At 46.3% G+C, this 17,689-nt stretch overlaps 1 protein-coding gene across 1 annotated transcript in view; it reads right to left on the bottom strand.

Moving 5' to 3' along the window:
• The window catches only part of NIBAN1 (niban apoptosis regulator 1), a 56,651-nt gene that overhangs the window by 13,209 nt on the left and 25,753 nt on the right, over positions 1-17,689 (bottom strand). Inside the window, exons 2-6 of the mRNA XM_082287574.1 lie at positions 16,633-16,763; positions 15,407-15,538; positions 14,551-14,665; positions 12,971-13,138; positions 473-588 (exon numbers count right to left, since the gene is read on the bottom strand). Coding sequence (XP_082143700.1) covers positions 473-588; positions 12,971-13,138; positions 14,551-14,665; positions 15,407-15,538; positions 16,633-16,763 — 662 coding nt within the window. The remainder of the gene's footprint in view (positions 1-472; positions 589-12,970; positions 13,139-14,550; positions 14,666-15,406; positions 15,539-16,632; positions 16,764-17,689) is intronic.

Below are 17,689 nucleotides of genomic sequence, written 5' to 3'. Positions count from 1 at the left end.
CAAGGAAAACACCTAGCAGCTGGCACTAAAGTAAACATTTGCTGAGTGCTCAGTGTTTGGGAAAAAAATTATATATCAGGGTGCAAATAATGCCCTAAAAGACATGTGGAGTGATGCCAGAGGGATTGTGGAGTAACCTAATACCACGAGTGCTCCAAATCCGGGTGCCCAAGTACGGACCCAGACCCTAGGCTTAACATTTCATTTCTGCAGAACTGAAGTACACAGATTTTTGGTGTTTAAGTGTAACTGTTACTATGCAAGACTCTCCTTCAGAAGTTTTTACTAAAAAAGAATTATGACTTACATATGATCAAGGGATATCTTAAAATCTCAGGTATTTCTATCTACTCAATTTTCTTTTTTAAGATGCCATTTTTTGCCAAGAGGATTTATAATCTTCACTACCCTCAGAGCTGCCATATCCAAAGCCAAACAAACCCCATCAGGAATATAGAATATATTCTTTTACCTCTTTTTCATTGCCAGTTATCATTTCCCATGTGCCATAGTGGCCTTTCTCCTGCCGGAAGAACTGAATGGCCTCTAAGAATGCCTCCACTTCATACGTGGTCTGTTTGAGAAAGTCTGGAGAAAACAAAAAGTAACATAAAGGATTTACCAAGAAATAACCTTTAAAAAATAACCATCCTTTTCTGATCCCTTTCCCACTCCGTATGCACCTAGCAGTAGTACTTTAATTTACTAAGCCCGAATGCCTGAAGACCTTGGGCTTTCACTAAGATTTAGAAGTGCACTAACATAGGAAAGCTCATCCCTTGCCTTTACACCTGTGAGCATTGTAAGGTGGCACATGGGAAGACTCTGACAACGTGTGCCAGGGCCAACAGTTGGGAATTCTTCCTCTTTAGTTTACAGTAACAACAGGCAGCTCAATGTGGAAAGTTGTGTGCCTTGATAAATTGCTAAATCCTGAGTTAACACTCCCCAGTAACCTTTTTTTTTCCTTTGATTTGTTAAGAAACTGGTGATCAAGATGGTTTTTCATGGAAGTACAACAAAACAGACCTCAACAAAGACAGCACCCTGCTCTACCAGTTAAGAACAAAACCTCTGACAAGATCATGCAGATTTCACTAAATATTTCAGGAATGTTCAACCAGAGCTCTGGAGTATCTGGTTATTGTGCAAGGCCAGTGCTGCCATATGGGAGCTCTTCCCGAGAACAGCGTGGTGACCTGGGGACACCTTGGCCTCAAAACGTGGAGCAGTGCTGCTGCTTGGCAAACCTGAGTGAAAAAACCACCCGCAAACACTTCAGGGATTGAAGTGGTGTGTCTTCACTATCACAGTGTCAGGATTATTATCTTCTGGGAAAACAAAGCCACAAAGGCTTATTGTCCCCTCTCCAAGATTATCTACTCCAGCCTTGAGCAGGTGAAGTCCTGTTGTGCACTCTGAGAATAAAGGAGGGAAGAACAAGAATGCTGATTCTCTCAAAGGGAATTAGAAGGTACTGATACATACAAACAATTGTGATGAGAAAAGTCAGGAGTAAGTCCTCAAGCCTTGCTTGTCAAGCAACACTTCTTTGGGCTTGTTCATGAAACTGTTCAAGAGAGAAGCTTTACAGGAGCCTTGTGTAAATGCCAAGGGCAATGCAGGGATTAGAGAAATTATGGGAAACATGGAGGATTAACACCACAGTAATACCTGAAATATCTCCTCCATGCACTTTAACAAAAATAAAAGCTACAGAAACCTACAATTAACTTCATCAGGGTTTCACCCTTGAAGCTTGAACACAGCTGCTTGAAAACTGCATGGTTTCAGATCTGCTCAGAGCCCAAATGTCACAATTTGCCCTTTCAGAGTTTCACCTGGCTGCAATGTCTGCAGGAAGGTCTGTTAAACACACTGAGGGGCACTAAACACTCTCTCAGTGCCACTCTCTTGATATGTTCTTAATCTGAAGGTATTTGGAGATCCAAAGACATCACATAAATTCTCCAAGCTCATACTATGATTAAAAAAAAAAAAAAATCAGCCAGGTAAAATCCCAACCCTACCTTCACTGCTACCTCCAGGAGTTACAGCATTTGTCATAGCAAATCACAAACCAGGGTGCTAAAATATCAGTATTAGTTGTAAGTCAGGCTGTTCAGTGCTGAGAGAACATCCTCTGACTACAGCTTTGATGAAAGAATGGAGTATTCCACCTCAGAAACTGAGGTGGAGCATTGCATTCAAAAACTTTTGTCCTCCCAAAATAAAACTCAAAATATTTTGATGAGCAGAGGTCCTGGTTTGGCTGCAGGGAGGGAAAACTGCAGCTCCCACAGCCCTCCAGTCCATGACTCACATGTTTTCCTCCTTCACAGCTGTGCTCCCTCCTAACCCAAAGGGACAACAGACCATCCAAGGGGCTGGATCTTGGACCTGTTGAGATGGTGATGCACCAGTGCTGACAAGAGTCTGCTCTCTAAGATCATCAAGTTTTAAATCCATGCTCAAGGGAATATTCTCTCTCTGTTCTGACTGTCCCCAAGCTCGTACTGCAGTGGGAAGAAGGTGCTAAAAATCCAAGAGTGATTCATTTGAATAGCTCATGGGAAAAACATCAAGCTGTAAGTGCCATAAAATCCCAATCACACATTCTTTCCTATGCCAGTAAACACAGGATACAAACAAAATCATGGCAGCCTTGCTACAAAAACAGCTCCAAGCAGAAAGGAAGCTTTATCCTTCAAGGCTGCTACAATTGCTTAATTTAGGCAATTTCATTCTCACTTCCATAGGAGGAAAAGATTGCCTCAGTGATAAGGCTTTGAACAAGTAGATCCATCCAGTGTCGGGCTGTGCAGAAGCTGCTGGCGAGGCACGCGAGACAGAACCACATTCATGGGCAGGGCTCAAGAAAAGGGAATTGTACCCAGCTGAAAGGAGCTGCGGTGCACATCCTGCACGACTTCAGCAGGGCAGAGCCAGGGTTCTGCCCACCCCATCTAGCAGTCCATGGAAAGGCTGGAGGAAGGTGGTGGCTTGGCAGCCACAGCAAGGCTAGGGAAACAAGGGCTCGGCTGTTGGGGAGGCCTGCTCGCGTGCGAGGGAGCAGCTGGGCCGTGGCAGCAAAGCTGCAGCTGCAAACGGGGCAGGTGGCAAAGCCCAGCAGTGCCAGGGACGAGCGTGCATCAGGGGAGAGCACAATGGGTGCTGCCCTCTGCTGAAGCCCTCACAGGGGCTTCCCCTCAGTCATCCTGGCACCTGTCCTGAGTGATCCATGTGTCCTGCTGGTCAAGGGGAGCAGCTTAGGGCAGCTTGGTGCAGTGCTGGCTGCAGTCTCCCTTACCCAAATCCCACACAAAGCCAGGAAGGTTACTGAGTGTCCTCCAGCAAAAGGCCAGTGAGACTTTACAGGTACACAGACTGGTACTGTGTGCTTAATCCAGGATGCCTTGCACTTGTAAAATCACCCAAGCACGTTCTCCAGCTGCTAATGAATATAACATACCTATGTGTGGAGATTAAAACAAAATTCTGTTTGTTCTGTTTAATTTTTAGAAAGAGAAAACCTACCTAGAGACTCTACATATCCAAGCACAGAGCCCAATTTCAGTAAGAGATATTGCTAACCACAGGTTCCTTTTATAAATGCAAGAGTAACTGCTATAAATCTCCCTTTGATTTTGGGAGATGGAAGGTCAACTGGAAGCACCCTGACTTTATAAATCTCCCCAAACTTGCACATGTCTCAATGGCATGGCTCAGTTTGTTCAGGACTGCAGAAAGCTTTCTGTAGGAAGGAGCTTCCCTGCAGTGAATAATTTCTCTTTTAAAAAACATAATTATGTCAAACCTTAACTCATCAAAATGATACCCAGAGGACCAGGCTACTGGACACCCATGGAGAGCACCTGCACCTCGTGCAGAAGAGTTAACTTAGAGGGTCCTGTTCCCAGTCTCAGCTATCTCCCATGCTTGGGCTGCCCTGGGACTGGCAGTCTCCTAACAGGGTGCCCTGGGCTACGAGCTGCTCCTTCTGTCCCTTGGCAGGTGAATGTTTGGGGAGTGATGAGCAAATCTTCACTCCCAAGGTCCTGTGGGCTCTCCCTGCCCTGTCCATGGCAGGACAGCTGCACCCTTGGAGATGCACATGGCTAAAGCCCCTCAGGACAGATTGTCCAGACATTTGTGACTCACCAACACTGCCCTGGTGGATTTGGTCTCATCCACAGCCACAGATCAACTGGTCTTACACCAGTCAGAACACTGAAGAGCTCTGTGCAAGAACTTCTACAGATGGGCCTTGTTACCAGAGAGGCTGAGTGCTGCAGCTGCCTCTGGCTCAAACTGGATTTACAGCAAATCCAGATAATATGAAATCTGCATTTGAACATTCCAGTTCAAACTGTGCATCTGTCTGTACTGCACACTGCTGCCTTGGGGCTGCTGGTGAGGTTTAATCACTCAGATGATGATTTTTCTTAATTACAAGCAAAGGAAGATGCCTTTGTAACACTGACATAGCTGTTAAAAAGTGATTATTTCAACATCCCATTTAATCTGTGTGTCCCTCTGAACAATAACTGTCACTAATGGCACTTGGGGACATGGTTTAGTGGTGAACATGGCTGGGTTAATGGTTGGACTCAGCTGCAATCCAGTAACAGTGAAGGGGTCCATTGACTGTGGAGCTCCACCATGGAGAATAAACTCAGCCTTTTGGCTGACATTTCACACGAGGCTGAGGCCCAAAGATGTAGCTGAACAAGTGTTAAACCAGAATCCAGAAGTCTGAGCTCACGGAGCACGGGTTTTAATTAAAGAAATGCTGACTGACATAACGCCCTTCATCTGACCACCAAACTCGGGAGCAATCCACCCTGGCTCCATCTGCTTTCTGCAGCATCCCAGCTAGATTCTGCATGCAGGGAATATAATTTATATGATCCTGGAATTTGTCCTGCAGGTAACTAATTGATATTAAAGCAATGTGGCACCCGGTGATGGCTGTTTTTGTAGGAGATGATCATGGCAGGGCCCACAGGCCTTGCCAGGTTCAGACCCATGAGCCTCAGGAACTGCAGCTCTCTGGAATGTCTCTTCCCAATACAAGACATTCACAACCAATACAAAAAACTCAGGACTTTTTAGTTCCCTCCTACAAGACAGCAGGGCCCATGAATATCCCCTCAAATCATCCAAAGCCACAAGGAGTGGAGAAGGCAGGAGAACAATCACTGGAAGGAGAAGATCCAGTTTGGTGGCCTTTCACTGAGGAGGAGAATGTCACTTACTATTAATTTTTGGAATATGATAAATGAATAAAAACTGCATTTGATTTCAGGTGATCTCACAATATTATTTCCTTGCTTCCTCATCTATTTGATGGAGACCTGGCTCTGGTGAAGGCAGTGCCAAAGCATCTCTTGTAACTCCTTCTTGTTGGTCACTTTATAGAGCCTTTTCCTGGGACACAAAAAATCTCAGTACAGGTACTGGTGCAGGGCCTTCCTTCTTGTGATGTTACAAATAGATCGTAGGAGGCAGATAGAGATATATTTGGAATTTGAAATGCAGTCTCAAAAGCTGGTGCTTCCACCCCTTCTTATTTCCACTAGACACTGCTGCCCTCAAGAGAATAGATTTCATGCTAAGAAATGCAAATTACATTTTCCCAATTTTCTCATCCTTCCAAGTCATTCCCCTCTCACCTTGGCATCTGCTTCTTTTGAATATATTTAGACTCTTGCTTTTCCCCTGCTTTCCATTATACACACTCTGTAATTATTAAAAAAAATCAATTTCTAACTGATTTTTAAAAAAATTTAGTTCTGTTAAAACAAAAGCTGGTAAAAAAAAAGAAAATACACAACTACAAACCAACTAAAGAGATAGGGTAATGCCAACTCTTGTACTGGCACTTCAAAGATAGCGCTCCCACTCCACCAGCCCCCAAGGATTTGGGGTGGAGGCAGCTGGAGACTGTCAGGGAAGAAGAGACATTCCTGCAGGGAAGGAATCACTCTGCCAACCAGCACCACAATTAGGGGACGCCCTTCAAATAAAAATAAATGAGCATGATAAAAAATGATTTCCCTTTCCAAGAGCTCATGTCAGCTCCAGCACATTTTAAGAGCTGCTGCTCTTTAGATACCTCAGACAGCTGGTAAAAAGGCCATGGACATCAACTCCAGAAAAATTAAACTGTGGAAATTTCTATCTCCAAATAATAAGCAATGGTCCCAACCCACCGGGGATGGCAGGTAAGAAAAGGAACATGCTTTGAACGTGGGAAGATGAGGAAAGCTCAGGAACTGCACCTCAGGAAAAGGGAGGTTACCTGGGGCTTGGGACATGGCTCAAGCACGGCTGAAAATGACCCTCTAAATAAAAGGACACACATTTTACCCTCACAAAATTCTGTCCTGTGTTGTTACCATCCAAACTGAGAACAAAGTGAAATATATATGGTGCCCTGGGCCTGAGAGGCATCAGCCTCCCAGCTCTGGGGATTTCCTGTGAGCAGTGTGCTGTCACATTATCCACAGAGCATGTGGTGTGAAGCTGCTAACCACCAAGAGAAACTAGATGAGGTCACTTCCAAACATGATACAGCCCTGTAAGAAAATGCTGTATTTATAGCAAATAGAGCTTTGCAGCACAAGTTCCCTCCATGGCCACTGAACACTGAGCAGGGTTAACTGTTTGGTTATCAGCACACAGCACCCAGATTAAAGCTGATCAAAGCAGCACCAGACAAGGCACAAGGAACCTCCCCCGGCAGCTTCGCGTTTCATAGTCTAAAAAATTAATGAACACTGCATAAACACACACAGTATCACTTACTTACGACATTTTCCAAGTGCTTTCCAAACCAGCTATAATATTCCTGGAGCAGGTGTGAATTTGTACAAGAAAAGGCTCTGGGGTGACTTTATTGTGGCCTTTCAGTACCTACAGGAGCTCCAAGGGAGCTGGAGAGGGACTCTGGACAAGGGATGGAGGGACAGGACAAGGAGGAATGGCTTCCCACTGCCAGAGGGCAGGGTTTGATGGGCTGTTGGGAAGAAATTGTTCCCTGTGAGGGTGGGGAGGTCCTGGCACAGGGTGCCCAGAGAAGCTGCGGCTGCCCCTGGATCCCTGGAAGTATCCAAGGCCAGGATGGATGGGGCTTGGAGCTACCTGGGCTAGTGGAAGGTGTCCCTGCCTGTGGTAGGAGGTTCCTTCCCACCCAAACCATTCCATGATTCTGTGATTTCTCTGCTGCAGAACTTTGAAGGCGGAGCCTGAACACCACGTTTCTCTGCACAAAGGAGTCTTCACAGCTGCTAAGACAGGCTGGGGTGGTGGGCTTAGGGCAGTGGCTCCCCTGCACCACCCCATGCTTGGGAGTATGTAAGAAGAAGATAATCAGCCCGAAGTGAGAGAGGTAGGAAGAATGTAATGGCAATTATGATTTTAGCACATTCATCATCTTGGTGTTTCAGAATGAATGTCACTCCTACAGACTCAAAATCCTCACCACAGTGTAGGAAACTAGGCTGGCTGGAAAGGCAAAAGTCATGCTGACTGAATGAACTCATGCCATAGAGCAAAAACATCCTAGAAAGAGGAGAAATAGTCTTATTTCAAACAAAATATTCTAAATTATACAGAATTTTCTATATCATGTCCTGAAAGTTTTAGTGAGTTTTTTTTAAACATCCCACAAGCCTGACCAAAGGTATTTCTAGTGAAATGGCTTTGTCTGTTATGACACCATTATTATTCCTATGGATGTTTACACATCAGTTTAAAAAGTCCATTTGGACCTCACATGTCCGGTGAAAGACCAGCCACGGTCTCAGCCACTCATGCGCATCACAGGAGGTCTGATCTTATTAACCAAAACCAAATTTAATTAACCCAAGTGCAGCAGCTGCTTGAGAGGAGCCAAGACACAAGTCTTGGTAGATGAAGGGCTAGATATTGTCTCCCTTTGTACTTTTTCTCACCCCAAATTACCACACAAACCTTCCAAAAGGCCTCGCTTTCATCCCAGTGCACAAGGACATTTTTATTTAATGTCATAAAAAGCAATTTCCTCCTCAGTTCTCCCGTAATTGCTCCTTCCACATCCACTGGAAACAGGCGACAAGAAAATCCTTCCCTTCATCTCGCTCTCCAGGGAAGAAAGGCCACCCTGTTTGTGGCATGAAGACTCAAAAGCCTTCCAAAGTAGTATCTGGACTCCTCACAGCTGCTCTGCTCTGTATATAGAGATGTATCAACACATTAATCCCTCAGCTCAAGGATTTCATGCCAGCTTCTCAACCTTTATCAGTGCTCCTGGAATTATTCTGAATTCTAGTCCAAGAGTTGGTAAGTCCTATACAGGTACTATAGACATGTAACATAGGAAAGTTAGAAATAACTGTGAGGAAAACAACTGTCAGATAAATTCAGAGCTGAAAAAGCAGCTCTGCATGCAGACACTGATAATAGCAACCCTAAAAGTCAGAGATGGAGAAAAAAAACCTGCCCTGCATGAGCTTAAAACTACATTTTGTCTTTCTCTCTTGCCTAATGTATTTCTTTATTATACTTCCTTGATATATTTATTGCTCAAAATAATTTTTGTTGTTGTTTCTGTTGGAATTGGAGATGACAGGATGTGGTTTTGTAAGTCCCTCAGCTTCCTCTGTCAGGAGGGTGATTGTCAAGACGTGGATGTGAAATCAAACCAGAAGAAAGAAAATAAAATTATGAAGCGAAACTGTGTCTCCCAGAATGACCTAGTTGTCATTTCCTTCCCATTATGCAGACTTCCCTCTATCCCAGCACCAAGTGGTCGGGGTTCTCCACTTCCAAGAGCAAATACTGAGTGAAATTCATATAAGAAGCAAGAAGACCTCCTAAAAACCCAAATAATTCAAGAAGTACCCAGAAGATACCTCAGTCTGATTTTCAAGGCATGCAAACATAAAGGATTAAAACCTGGGGAACAGGAAATATTAGAGCCCTGTGAGTATTTTGAGCCTTTCCCTCACTGTTGCCATTGTGGGACTGATAGAACATCCCCCGTGGGGGCAAGGTGGCCCCTTCAGCAGCAGATTTCCCCCAGATTTGAGGTGCGCACTTCTCAGTGTTTCACTAAGGAAACAGGGAGCGAGATGGAACCAGGTAAGTCCAGGTTGTGGATCAAAGTGGACCATGGAGATAAGGCAAACCAACGAATCCCATGCTGCCACCCCCATCTAATCTGGCAGGAGCAGCTTAGAAAATCGGAGGAAAATGCTAAACCACTTCCTCTACACTCCACCTAAACTCAAGCACAGCTTCTTTAAAAAGCTGAGGAGTTTTAAAAATCCTACACTGCTGGAGGTCTGACCTGCAGAGACACTTGGGAAGAACAGGCTCCCTGGAAGCAGCAGAGAACAGTCAGCAGCCCCCTCCGTGGACCCCCTGCACCTGCCAGGCTGTTGGGGTTCCTCTGCTGCTCCCTGGGTACTTGTCTTCTCACTAATTAGCCCTAATCACACCATCTCACAAATTAAAACCCAAAAAAGCATTTGATCTTCATGTTCCATTGCTGGTGAAGGAGATCATTGTCTCCTCAAACCACCAAGCCCTCATCAATGAGTATAAAAGGCAAAGACAAGAAGAATGTCAAGAGGGGAGTGGCACAACAACCCCACACTCCAAACATCTGAATGCCATTTCCCAGTGGTGCTCACTAAATCCCAATGCTTGTGCTCTGCCCAGAAATCCCAGAAACACAGGCTGGGCTGGGAATTTATACCAGAGGGACTCTGGGGACAGGAAGCAGCTGAATGCCAGGGCGGCTCCCAGCGCTGATTCACTCCAGCTTTCCGTGTTTAACTCTGCTTCCTGGGAGAAAGAAAACACACTGTACCCACGAACTCCTCCAAGCCCTTGGCTAAAGCCCAGTGCAGTACATTCCTTTCCAGGAGTGGCAGATCACAGCAGGGACAGAAAGGCTACTTCTGATCAGACATGCCATTTGTCTTTGCCCTGCCCTTGCCAAATCTGCCCTGGCAAACGTGAACTCGGCACTTTGGGAAGAGGTGGAGGGAGTATTGCTTTCATCCATGCTCCTTATCCCACTAAATTATATCTCACAATCAAACATGAAGGATTTTTCACAGTTCTTTTCTCTTTTCAACTATTTTGTAGTAAAAGAGCACAGTCAAATTTTCTACCACAATCCTTACTACCCATTGTTTTGCAGTACATAGCTGTAACTTTGTCAGACTGCTCAGACACCTGTTTTTGTCAGCAGAAGTGTTTGCAAAAAAGACTTTAAAAAGTATCAATAAATAATATTTTTCAGTAATGTGAGAATGAATAGGAATCAATGTGAAGCCCTTGGAAAAAAAATTCTCTCCAAGGGCAGAGTTCAGCTTACTGAGGTGGCTTGTCAGTGATCATTTTTCCATTTGCAGCACCTAGGTCTCCAGGGGATTACATAACTCCAAGAAATCCACATAAAAGGGGCTCCTGCTTCCCTGATAGCAGTTAAAACTCTTTTCCTGCTTTCTACTGGCAACAGTAGATCCTAATCCAGACTGTCTTTATCTGCTTCTCACCCTGTTGGGCAGAAGTGAGGATGAGCCTCGAGGCATTGTCTGTCAGATAAAAACTGGACCACAGGAAAAGCTGAGAGGGATAAATCCTGGAACAGATGCATAAATGAACAAGAGCTAAGCCATATGAAATATAATGAAGTGCAGACTCACAGGCTTTGGAGATGGAAAAGACCTCTTAGGTCATCTAAACCCAGCTTCTGCCAGTTCAGGATTGGCCCCTAGAGTGATGTGCTGAACTTTAAGGAAAAACCAGGCTGCCAAAAGCTTTGTCAAACCCATTACACTTGTTCCAGAAGAGAAATTAAAATCCCCAAACATCATGAACAGGCTTCAAGTCATGGAATGCCAGGAAAACTTGATTGTGTCCCCATCTCCCTACCAAACCTCAGTGAGGAGCCAAGTCCAGAGTGTCAGGGCAGTGTACACCACCTGGATAGCATTGGGAATGGGGACTGTACACCACCTGGATAGCATTGGGAATGCAATTAGGGATTGTACACCACCTGGACAGCATTGGGACCAGGAATGGTAGGTGTACACCACCTGGATAACCTCAGGTTATGGGAATCCCGTGTGTACTGTGAAGAAGACCCCTGAAAGCAACTACCACTGAGCACCACACAAGTAACTGCACATCTTAGGAAACTGCCTAGAAATGCAGGTGGGTGTGTGTTTTCCTCATGGGAATGGAGTCCTAAAGGAAACCAGGAATGCCTTTGGCAGTTGAGACAAGGGAAAAGAGATGGCAGTTGAGAATGATCCAGGGAGGACGGCAGTAAAAAGCTGTCTGAGGGCAATGGGATGAAGCTGATGACCAGGAGACTAAAGTGACAGCTAAAAAAACATTCACTGGGAGCCACTTCTGTAAATAAAAGGGACTGTTCACACCCTGCACTCACAACTCATTTATCCACAAGCCTGGGCTTCAAACCCAAGCAGCTGAGATTGCTGGAGAAGTTGCTTAGTGTTCCCATCTCTGACCAAGGGCAGCAGGAGCAGATGGGACTCCAAAGGGACATTAAAGGCATGGAAGACCCTAGAGAACAGTGGGGAATTGAGGGCATCTTGGTGGAAAAAAAGTAATCTGAAAATCAGGAAAGCATTTCTTTTTCTGAAGGATCCAGCTCATAAATGATCTTCCAATTTCATGGGAGCAAAGTTGTTTTTATAACCCTAGCAAGTTACGAACTGGGGGTTTTTTTTAAGTTTTCTAGTCTAACCTACCCAGGTTATCTTTGTGTGGACAATGAATACTGTGCCCTACACACCATTCACGGACCAGTTACAAGGCTTAGCCATGGCTGGGGCTTGAGCTGCCATTGAAACACCTGCAGAAAGGCCAAATGTTTGATCAGGAGTGCTGTGTGTGTAACAACACAGGGATGTACTGGAGAACTACACTCCCTCCATGTTGTACACACCTGGTCTCCTGTATGGCACAGGGTGGGATTCTTGAGATTGTCTGTGCAGGACCATGAGCTGGACTCCATGATCCTTGTGGGTCCCTTCCAATTCAGGATATTCCATGATTCCTGACTCTATAGCTGTGATGCATTTGCCAGCTTGCAAACGCAGGTGAGGGTTTGCTGTGCCTTAGTAATAAACACTTCTCAGGGGTTTTGTATCATGACACAACTTCCAAAGCAATTCCCATGTGTTCTACCCAAGCTCATCCCCACTGCACCCCAAACCCACCTAAATGAGCTCCTAGCACAGCAAGTAGCAGGGCTGTGTTGATTCATTCCTCAGGGTGCTGAAGCCAAGCACCTTTCATGAGTGACTTGCGTTCTCCTGCAGCTGTTCCAGCATTCCTGGCTGGGTGACACTGTCCCAAGCTGAGCCCCTCCTGCACTCACCATGGTTGGAATGTCCCACACAGTCCACATTCTGCACTCACTATGGCTGGAATGTCCTACACAGTCCCATCCCACACTGACCATGGCTGGAATGCCTCATGCAGTCCCATCCTGCACTCACCATAGCTGGAATGTCCCACACAGTCCCATCCCGCACTCACCGTGGTTAGAACTTCCCACGCAGTCCCATCCCGCACTCACCGTGGTTAGAACTTCCCACACAGTCCCATCCCGCACTCACCGTGGTTGGAACTTCCCACGCAGTCCCATCCCGCACTCACCGTGGTTAGAACTTCCCACACAGTCCCATCCCGCACTCACCGTGGTTAGAACTTCCCACACAGTCCCATCCCGCACTCACCGTGGTTAGAACTTCCCACACAGTCCCATCCCGCACTCACCGTGGTTGGAACTTCCCACGCAGTCCCATCCCGCACTCACCGTGGTTAGAACTTCCCACACAGTCCCATCCCGCACTCACCGTGGTTGGAACTTCCCACGCAGTCCCATCCCGCACTCACCGTGGTTAGAACTTCCCACACAGTCCCATCCCGCACTCACCATGGTTGGAATGCCGCACGCAGTCCCCCAGCACGGCGCTGAAGCATCTCTGTGCCGCTGGCTCTGGGAAGCAGTAGTAGCTGTGCCGGGAGAAGGGCTGCCACAGGTACACCGGGAACTCCTTCGGGAGTGGCACGAAGGCTGCAGCTGCCTCCTTCTCACTCGAGCCTGCAGAAAAACACCTCTGTTTGAGAGCTGAAGATTTCCTGGGTGCCAGACCTTTGCCAGCAGGGAAATCTCCTTCCCAGTCCAGGAGATTGGGCGCAGAGGGCAGGGGGACACGGCTGGGATGGGCACACTCAGCTGGCACCGACCACCTCTCTGTGTTACACCACAGCAACTTGATGGCCTCTTGCTTTGTATTCAAGGTGGCAAAAAACTAAAGTTTTGGCAAAATTTCAAAGAAAGTATTTCACTGGATTGCAGCTGCTAGGGAAATGGTTTTCATGGCAAGTAAGTAAATTAGTGGGGAGCTCTGGTGTGTTCCACACAGAGACTTTTTAAGAGCATATGGACTTATAGAAACAAACTGCATTAAATAAACCGCGTTGGAACACCAGTGCATTCCCTGGTTCCAGAACTTCCATACACAACTGCCCTTAAAAACTGTCACTTCAAGCCCTTGCAGGTGATGTAAAGAAAGCACCAAGTACCTCCAGCTCCCACCTGCCCCAAGTCCCTGCACACAGGGGATGCTGGACAGCACATTTAGGGATGACCAAACCCAGTCTGGAGTCACTGACATGCATTGAGAGCCCAGACACAAGAGGTTCACCTCAGAGGGTCTTCAGCACCACACAGACAGGGAGTAGGGCTATAAAGATGAAGTGATGCTCTTTTGGAAGGGAGAGCCATGGGAAGCCCATGAGCACCCTTGGGGTGCTCCACATCACTCAACACCAACTGCTGCGGAGCTGTGGTGACACACACAGGACGCCTCCATGCCCCTCTGACCACCCTGTGCCTTGGGAAAGGGTGTGAGGGGGCACCTAACTTTTAAATCTTAAGGATTTAAAGGACTCAAAAAATAAATCCTTGTCTTCAAGTTGCCCTTATCCCTTTCGTTGTGTGGCATCCCATTCTCCAAATCTGACTCTGCAATGTGAGACCTGCTCCCGTAAGGCCTGAATTTTCTCCATTTTGATGGAGTGGGGGCAGGCAGGACCACAGCAGTTCCTGGCCCAGAAACAACTCAGAAGCAGCCACCTTCCTGCCCTCTCTGTGGGACTTATTATCAGCTGTGATTCAACACAGACAGCTGGCATCTAAAAATGGAAACATATAAACCAGGAATATTAACAAAGCCCGGGAACAATGGTGCTGTGGTTCCTGTCCTGCTTCTGCACAGCTTCCAGCAGCTTTGTGCCGGTATGCTGGGAAGAAAGGGAGCCAGCATTTCTCTGAACGCTGGCTTACAGTATCTGCTGTGTTCATCCACTCTGGAGCTGTGCTTGGACTTGGGAAAAGGGCTATGGGCATCTTCTGCTGTCCCCTTTTTAAAGTAGAGCCTGAAAGCTTTTCTGGAACAGTGTAAGGAAAAGAGCCTGGGCTTTGGCCATTCCGCTTTGAGCAGGACTTACCAACAGGGTCTGGAAAATGCTTATCAGACAGCAAATTGTAATCTTCTTCTGAAGTCAGGACTTTGCCTCCTGCAGGAAGAATGTGATATTTAGGGCTGGCTCCCTTCTGGTAGGCCTGGAGAAACAACAGAGAGGAAGTATTGTCAAATAGAGATTTAAGGAGAGAGAAAACATAAAATACACAATTCACTGACAAAGCCAGGAGCTGACTCCATGATCCTTGTGGGTCCCTTCCAACTCAGGATATTCTAGGATTCTAATGACTGGCGATATTGCCCAAAGGGGGGGGATCTTTTTGTCAGGCTGAATTCTGGACATATTCCCTTGGCATGTCAAATCTAAAACATGGTTACATGTGAAAAACATGTTTGAAAATACCCTCTCGGTGCTTATCTGCTGCGGTGAGAAGTCAGGGATGGAAGGGACAGAAAAAGGATGGGATTTTCTCCTGAGCCCAATGTGTTGGATTTGTCAGCCAGGACTAGTTTGACTATGGCAGCTTCCAGACAAAAACCTCCACTGTAGTCAGCCTAGAGCCACGCAAACCCTGCTACTTCAGATTCAACTGCAGGAGCACAAGGATGTATTACAGGGATGTATAGATGAGAAGTGTTCTGGGACAGGCACAGGAAGGTTCAAATGCTGTTAAAAGGATTTGTTAGTTCCTGCCAACATATCTAGCCAAGGCAGGGCACTTGGCTGTACCCTCAGCCATCCCTGCGGGGCTTCCACTGGCGCCACCCTGAGGAGGACAAGGTTTCACGTTGTATTGCTGAAGGCAAGGCAGCGGCAGCAAATCCACATGCTATTGGTTTATCTAGGAGTGTTCAAGCAGATCCAAGGAAGCAGCACTCACCTCTTTGGTCTCGAAGCAATCCACAGTGTAGTCATTTTTGATCACGACATATCTGTCCTTCCACTTCTTCAGGTCCTCAGCGAAGTGCAGCAGCTCTGCTTCATACAGAACTGTCCCGGCTTCCCCCGGGGGCTACAGGGACAATGGTGACATTTGAGACTCCTGCACCACTGACCATTTTGAAGCTTTTATTACTACATTTCCATAATGCTGCTCCAGGGGCATTTGAGCCTTCAAATGCAATTTGGAGTCATAAATGTCTCTAATTTCAGAAAGTTCTATGGACACAAGGAAATTCTTGCAGCCGAGGTGAGGAGGCAGCAGAAGAGCTCTGCCATCCAAAACACTGCCAGATTTCTCAGACAGATTTAATTACCTTTCAGCTGGCATGCTGAATGCAAGATCAGACAATCCTACAATGGTTTGGGTTGGAACGGACCTTAAAGATCATCTAGTTCCATCTCCTGCAAGATGACTTGGAGTTCACCACCTCCCACTTTCCACTACATAATATAAATATTTCATTGATATGAAAAGCAGGGTTTTATCATAAAATAGTAAATTGTTTTCTATTTCTTTGTAGTGCTTTTGCATCTGTGCTGTAGTAACTGATAGGCACCTTCTGAAAGACACAGCTCTTCTATTATCCCACCTCTTACATCCCACCTCACTGCTTTACCTACTCATTTCAAGAGGATTGGAAATCCATGATTTCCAGTATGTTCAGAACATTTACATTTGTATCTTCTTAATGTTGAAGGCTGGTTCTCTGCATTTTCCTCTAATAGACTTTTGTCTCTCTTTTTGTCTCCCCTCTAATGAAAACCAGCTTTCCATAGTTCACTCCACAGAGAGAATTATTGCTGTCTTCTTTAAGGAATCCTGAGCCCCATGTGACAGGATTAATTACATTTCCTACATAATCTCTTCCCTGAAAGTATGATCTCTGTCCCTAGATTTTGCAGAACCTTGCAACCAGCAAGAAGGAACCAGTTTTGTCCAAATGTCCAACTCTTTGAACCAGAAACTTGTGTCATGGTTCTCCTTGTCCATGATAAACAACTAAACAAGACCAAAATAAAGATGAATTTTCAAAAATAAAACTTCAAACCTGCACCTAGATGCAAGTTTTCCATCCCAAACCAAACTGACCTAAATCCAACATTTGCACATGCAAACTGCTGTGTGCACTTGGGTCACAGATGGGAAAATCAGTGTCCTCCTACCCTGGTTTTCAGGAAGCGGGACTGGGAGTGGCGGTGCTGCTCCAGCTCCTCCTGCACGTGCCTGCAGAAAGCCACGGCATACTGGCGGCGGTAGTGGGGGCTGAAGTTCTTGATGGTGGCCTCTGTTTTCCCTGAGGTGAAACAGAGATTTAAATGTATTTCATGTACATGGCTTCACAACCTGCAACACAGAACCAAGGCACTTCTCACCAGTGACCCAAATTCTTCCCTTTGGAGAAGAGGTGATTCCAGGGTCCCCTAATAATGACCTTCCAGTACCTGAAGGGAGCCCACAAGAGGGATGGAGAGAGACTCTGGACAAGGGCCTGGAGTGACAGGATGAGGGGGAATGACTTCCCACTGTCACAGAGTAGGTTTAGATGGGATATTGGGAAGGAATTGTTCCCTGTGGGGGTGGGGAGGCCCTGGCAAAGGGTGCCCAGAGAAGCTGTGGCTGCCCCTGGATCCCTGGCAGTGTCCAAGGCCAGGCTGGATGGGGCTTGGAGCAGCCTGGGATAGTGGAAGGTGTCCCTGCCCAAGGCAGGAGGTGGGACTGGATGGGCGTTAAGGTTCATCTAACCCAAACCATTCCATAACTCCATGAAAAGACCGCCTGAGTGTACCAAGGGCCGCTTGCTGCACAGATCAGGAAACCCTTGGAGATGCATTCAGAGGGAATTTGTCCAGGAAAACATTGGGTTTGGGACTGTTTTTTCTTCTAAGAGCAAGCAAAGAATTCCCCAAATCCATTTCTCTAAGGAAAGATGCTCTCTGCCTCTCCCTGGGGCATGCTGCCCCAGAGCTGAGGGTGATCAAGGGGTGAAAGGGTTTTCAAAGAGAACCAGTGACACTGATGTTCAGCCCTAGGAGCCAATTTTATCACTTACTGAAATTCTAAAGCTGACTCAAAGTTCTACAAAGGATTTTTACAGGCTTGGGCACTGCAGTCTTGTCTTTGTTTTAATGTAAACATACCCTCAGTCATGCTGCAATAAACACTAATCTGGTATTGTCTCGCTGTGATCAAGATCTCATGGGTAGCAGCAACAGCAATAAA

The sequence above is a fragment of the Coloeus monedula genome, assembly GCF_965178545.1.
Source record: "Coloeus monedula genome assembly, chromosome: 9".
Lineage (NCBI taxonomy): Eukaryota > Metazoa > Chordata > Aves > Passeriformes > Corvidae > Coloeus > Coloeus monedula.
This window is presented reverse-complemented; position numbering and strand designations above follow the sequence as displayed.